The sequence below is a fragment of the Poecilia reticulata genome, linkage group LG16 (genome assembly GCF_000633615.1).
Source record: "Poecilia reticulata strain Guanapo linkage group LG16, Guppy_female_1.0+MT, whole genome shotgun sequence".
Lineage (NCBI taxonomy): Eukaryota > Metazoa > Chordata > Actinopteri > Cyprinodontiformes > Poeciliidae > Poecilia > Poecilia reticulata.
This window is the reverse complement of record NC_024346.1, coordinates 20,092,035-20,097,151: the sequence shown is the minus strand read 5'-3', so window position 1 is coordinate 20,097,151 and position 5,117 is coordinate 20,092,035. Positions and strand designations below refer to the sequence as shown.

Below are 5,117 nucleotides of genomic sequence, written 5' to 3'. Positions count from 1 at the left end.
GACTCAGGTAGTAGATGAGAGCAGGAGAGTGGAAGCTAGTCCATGTACACACGCAGTGTTGTCAAAAACGGCGATTTAGCTGAACAGACAAAAGTTAGTCAGCCTGAGTAGTGCAGTCCATTAGGTYACAAGACCATAAACTAAGTTAATCTAACCGGCGAGCAGCGGCAGCAAGTCGCGCCAGCGTTCACTCCAAAACCGGAAACCAATTGAGATTCCAATTGAGATTAGGATAGACACCTCATGGACCTCATGTCATTTTCATGTTGCAACTTGAGGATTACCAAATGAACTTTACTTAATATTGCTGTGCTCTGCAAAAAGGCACACATACACACAGATAGAAACCTCCTCTTTGTCGAATTCAAATGTTCATTGCCTCTTTTCTCTTTCCCCTCCAGTCTCCTGGTTGCAATGGCCACGGTAGTGATGGAGCAGATTGGCCGGCTTTTCATCAACGCCCAGCAGCTCCGGCAGATCCCTCAGCTGCTCGAGTCAGCCTTTCCGACGCTGCCTTGCACTGTGAAGATTTCTGATGTCCCAAGGGTGTTCCGCGAGCGCCACATCCTCACGGGCTACAGGCAGACGGAGCAAAGCTGGCGGTACTACTTTCTCACCCTCTTCCAGAGGCACAATGAGACCCTCAATGTGTGGACCCACCTGCTGGCGGCCCTCATCATCCTCGTGAAGTGCCAGGAGATCTCAGAAACGGTGGATTTTCTGCGCGATCCTCATGCCCAGCCCCTCTTCATCGTCCTCCTGGCAGCCTTCACCTACCTCTCCTTTAGTGCACTTGCCCACCTCCTCTCTGCCAAATCAGAGCTCTCATACTACACCTTCTACTTCCTCGACTACGTCGGGGTGTCCGTCTACCAATATGGGAGTGCTCTGGCGCACTACTACTACGCTATAGAGAAGGAGTGGCACAGTTCGGTGCAGGGCTTCTTTCTGCACACTGCTGCCTTTTTGGCTTGGCTTACTTGCTTCGGGTGCTGCTACGGCAAATACGCAAGGCACGACCTGCCCAAGTTTGCCCACAAGCTCCTCCAAGTGGTGCCGTCGGCGTTGGCTTACTGCTTAGACATCAGCCCCGTGGTCCACCGCATCTACAGCTGCTACTGGGAAGGCTGCTCCGACCCAATAGTGTGGTACCACGTCTACCACGTGATCTTCTTCCTAATCAGCGCCTACTTCTTTTGCTGCCCGCACCCAGAGAGTCTGCTCCCTGGGAAGTGTGACTTCTTTGGGCAGGGCCACCAGATCTTCCACGTGCTGGTGGTGGTGTGCACCCTGATGCAGATTGAAGCGCTGCGAACTGACTTCACAGAGCGCCGCCCGCTCTACGAGCGTCTCCACGGAGACCTCGCCCACGACGCCGTGGCGCTCTTCATCTTCACCACCTGCTGCTGCGCTCTCACCGCGTTTTACGTGCGTAACCGTGTGCGTGCCTCCCTCTACGAGAAGAAGGAATGAGGACGGAGTACGTCCAAAAGCAAGGAGGGTTAATTTATTTTACTCTGTAGTGACGGTTTTAAAATAACATGTTTTTTGTCTATGAGAAATATTGGTTTGTGACAGTGACTTTTGCTTATTTCTTCTGCCAAACCACAGCAAAGTAACGTGACTTAGGATGTGACACACAGTAAGGGAAGCTGGGACTGTGTTGGTAGCCATGCAAACTCTACTCAGCTGTTTTACTTTAACATGCGAAAACTGTTATTTTATACAGGTGAGTAGATACATTGAAGAGTGTTTCAAAATGCCCTTTGAACTTTGTTCTGTATAAGCTACCTGCCTTAATCAGATTGTAGCATTTTAAGTTATGCAAACAGTTCAATCAAAATTCATAGGCTGGAATCTAATAATTCCAAGCCAAAATCATTTTTCCTGCAGATTTTACCCAGCCTTTTAGTATCAAAACAGGCATATTTGTCTTTAATGGATAGTCTTGACTTTTTTGAAGTGAGGTTGTATAAAGTTATTATGAGTAATAGTTTCCTTACCTGACTGACCATGAGTTTGTAGAAGAAGAAAAAAAGAATCTTCAGCGCAGTGGTGGGGTAACAGCTGGTCTGATGGAAGGCCATGCAATGAAACAGGTTTAGAAATCTGTTTCACTGTTTAAACTAAAAGTACTACTACTAAAAATATGGAGAAAAAAAGTATCCCTGGAAAAATGTGGATTAAGAGATTCAGTGGATGATGTAGAGAATTCAAGCAACGCTGATTTTTGAAACCGAATCTCAAAAAATGAATCAATCCTCTTTAAGTCAAATATAATATTCTTGATATACATATATGCTGACGTTCCATGCTAGTCTGAGCTGAGCAGCAATTTGCTTCTCATACTGGTCATCAACTAGTCAGAAGCAGATCTAGGGTGACTTCATAGCAGGGCTGCAAAATATCAGAAAAACACGTAGAAGTTCCCAAATACGGCATTAAGGATTTATGATTAATCCACATATTCCTGGATTTCTTTATAAATTTTCTTATTCATGATGTTCCCCCACCACTTACAAGCTTTAGCATCTTCAGCAGCTGAAGGTATAAATCAAATACAGGCACAGAGGATGACGGTTACAGAAACTATTATCTAAAATAACTTCATAGAATCTCTGTTAAAAAAAAAAGAAAACTATCTGTATAGTTTCTTTAGCATTATTGAGGACAGTTTAGTAAGCTACCCGAAAGCCACTTCTTGTATTTAAATAAGCCAACATTATTTATTTGGTGATCTTCTTTGAAAATGAGACTGGTACTCTGCATTGGTTCAGTGATGGATCACTGGAGTCTTTTTCGTTGTGTAACAAATATAATTCCTGTTTTTTTTTTGTTGTTTTTTTTATCTAAGGGCTGAAGTGTCAGCTTTCGCCTCACATCCCATGATGTCAGTGCTTTGCGTGCATGTTTTTAATTAGTGACGGTGATGAGAGTTGAGCCACAAATGCCAAGTCTGAGTTGGAATGTAGAAGTTTTAGATTGTTTTTTTTTTTTGTTTTTTTGCTTTCTCTTTTGTTTCTGTCTTTTTTTTATGTGCCTCTACGCATGTCCTTTGGTACATACTGTGGATGTTAAGTGTGTGAATGTCAACGAAAGCTTAGCCTTGCACTTTTTTTCTTACCTTGTAAATAAGTTGTACTTCTCTTTAGAGAGCGTCGTCTCATTTTTACTACATCTCTCACACAATTCAGAACAGGTTTTGTTTTCTAATGGAGAATATCGCATTCATATTTTTTTTTGCCAGACTTTATTGGTACCAATACATTGTTTCATACTGCTGTTTTGTTACTTTGAAGAAGACGTTTATTGTCTTCAGAGTCCTTGGTTGACTTTTCTCATGAGACTTTCTCACATGGCTTTACAGCAAAATGTCACTTGGATTTTTGTCATAAAATCTCAAAATGTCAGAAATGATCAATATTCATCACCTCGCTCTCTGTTCACAACCGTGTTTAATGTGCCAATCAATCTGTTATTACCTCGGTGATGACGGTACTACTGAGAGATGACTAATCTGAATTTTTTTTTTTGTCTTGGCCTACGATGCTGTTATTGGTGAAGTTTAAGCATCACAGTCCAAAACTGTGAAAGCCGAACGTTAACTATGGCATTTTCTAACTTGGTCTCATTATGCACTGCCTGAATCAACATTGTACATACTGTAACTGACAGTGCTGGCTATGTTTACATGCATGAAAACTGTATTTCTTCTGGTTTTGCGTGGCTTCTCTGAGATGATGTGATGCAAAACAACGAAAACAAACATAAACAAATTTCAGGAGAAAGACTGGACTCCAGTTCAGTTGCAGCGACAAGGCGAACGAGTGAACAGCGGGATTCAGGCTGTCTCCATGCAGTCTAATGCTTTACTGAAAGGTGTCTTTATAGGCAAATGATTTCCTGTTGGTAAATGATGTCTGTAAACATCTCACCAGCCCTACTTGTATAGTAGCATAAGGACCAAAGCAGCGACTAGGCATTTAACTTTATGTCCTCTGTGAATTATTAAAAAGGAGAGGGAACAGCTGTAGAGCTCATAGCAGCATGGATAATCTCATAGATTATTCTAGTTGTATGGTGACAAACTGTTCAGAATATGGCCAGTATTCTCTGTTCATATGTGTGTGTAAACATAGCCTCGGATGACACTTAAAGTTTCTCTTTATTCTTTAAAAAAAAAAAAAAAGCAGGGTCAGAGGGATCAGAATGGTTTCTGTCTCTAACAATATCTGTAACTGTACTAATATGATGTGCTATTTAAAAAAAAATAAAGTGTTACTGTAACTCAAAGAGTAATGTTTTTTTTATTCTCCCCCAAATAAATTTGACAAGACATCAATTTATGCTTTTTAAAGAAATTAAAACAACTTAAATATGTACAGTTAAGTTATATATACCCCTGCCAGATTAAAATTTCAAATGATTTTCTTACTTATTGTTTCCCATTTAAAATTAGACGGGACTTTCTCGAAAACAAACGTCAAATTAAATGTGGCATGTTGAAAAATATTTATACCCTTCACAACAAGCAGTGAAAAAAAGTTGCATTATGGTAATCAAAACATATTAATTGCTGACAAGCATTTTTGAATGTTTCTGCTGGTATCTTGAAAGTTTATATTTGGTGATTAACTTCAATTCTTTCAGGTTGGAAAGCCTCCTCGCAATCACCCTAATCTTCAGCTCTCTCCACAAATACGTAATTGCGGATGGATCATGTAGATGTGAAAGCCTCACAACTGAAAAATAAACCTTCATAGATCTCGAGCCCATAAAGATTGTTTCTACACAATAATTACTGGCTGTACAGTGCTGAGGTTTTACAATCTGTTTTGCATGCATGTTTGGTGCACAAGCCTGATTCAAAAATAGGACATTGTGGCAAATGCGGCAAGTCTTGCATGCACCCTTAATTACACAACAAGAACTCAAAACATACATAAGTTCCTGCACTGTTGAATTGTAACACTCAAAAATGTTGCTGTTGTTTTTTTTTTTTTTTTAGTAAATCACTGAAATTGTGAGCCAATGTTAAAGTGTTGGTCATGAATCAGTTGAAAGCAGTTCAAACGTGTTCATGAACATGGCCGTCCACCTAAACAGACAGGAAAGAA

The 5,117-nt window shown here is 40.9% G+C and overlaps 1 protein-coding gene across 1 annotated transcript in view; it reads left to right on the top strand.

The window, feature by feature from the left end:
* The window catches only part of paqr7b (progestin and adipoQ receptor family member VII, b), an 11,284-nt gene extending 6,997 nt beyond the window's left edge, over positions 1 to 4,287 (top strand). Inside the window, exon 2 of the mRNA XM_008432336.2 lies at positions 402 to 4,287. Within this exon, the coding sequence (XP_008430558.1) occupies positions 415 to 1,473 (1,059 nt within the window). The 5' untranslated portion in view covers positions 402 to 414 and the 3' untranslated portion in view covers positions 1,474 to 4,287. The remainder of the gene's footprint in view (positions 1 to 401) is intronic.
* The last annotated feature ends 830 nt before the right edge of the window (positions 4,288 to 5,117 follow it).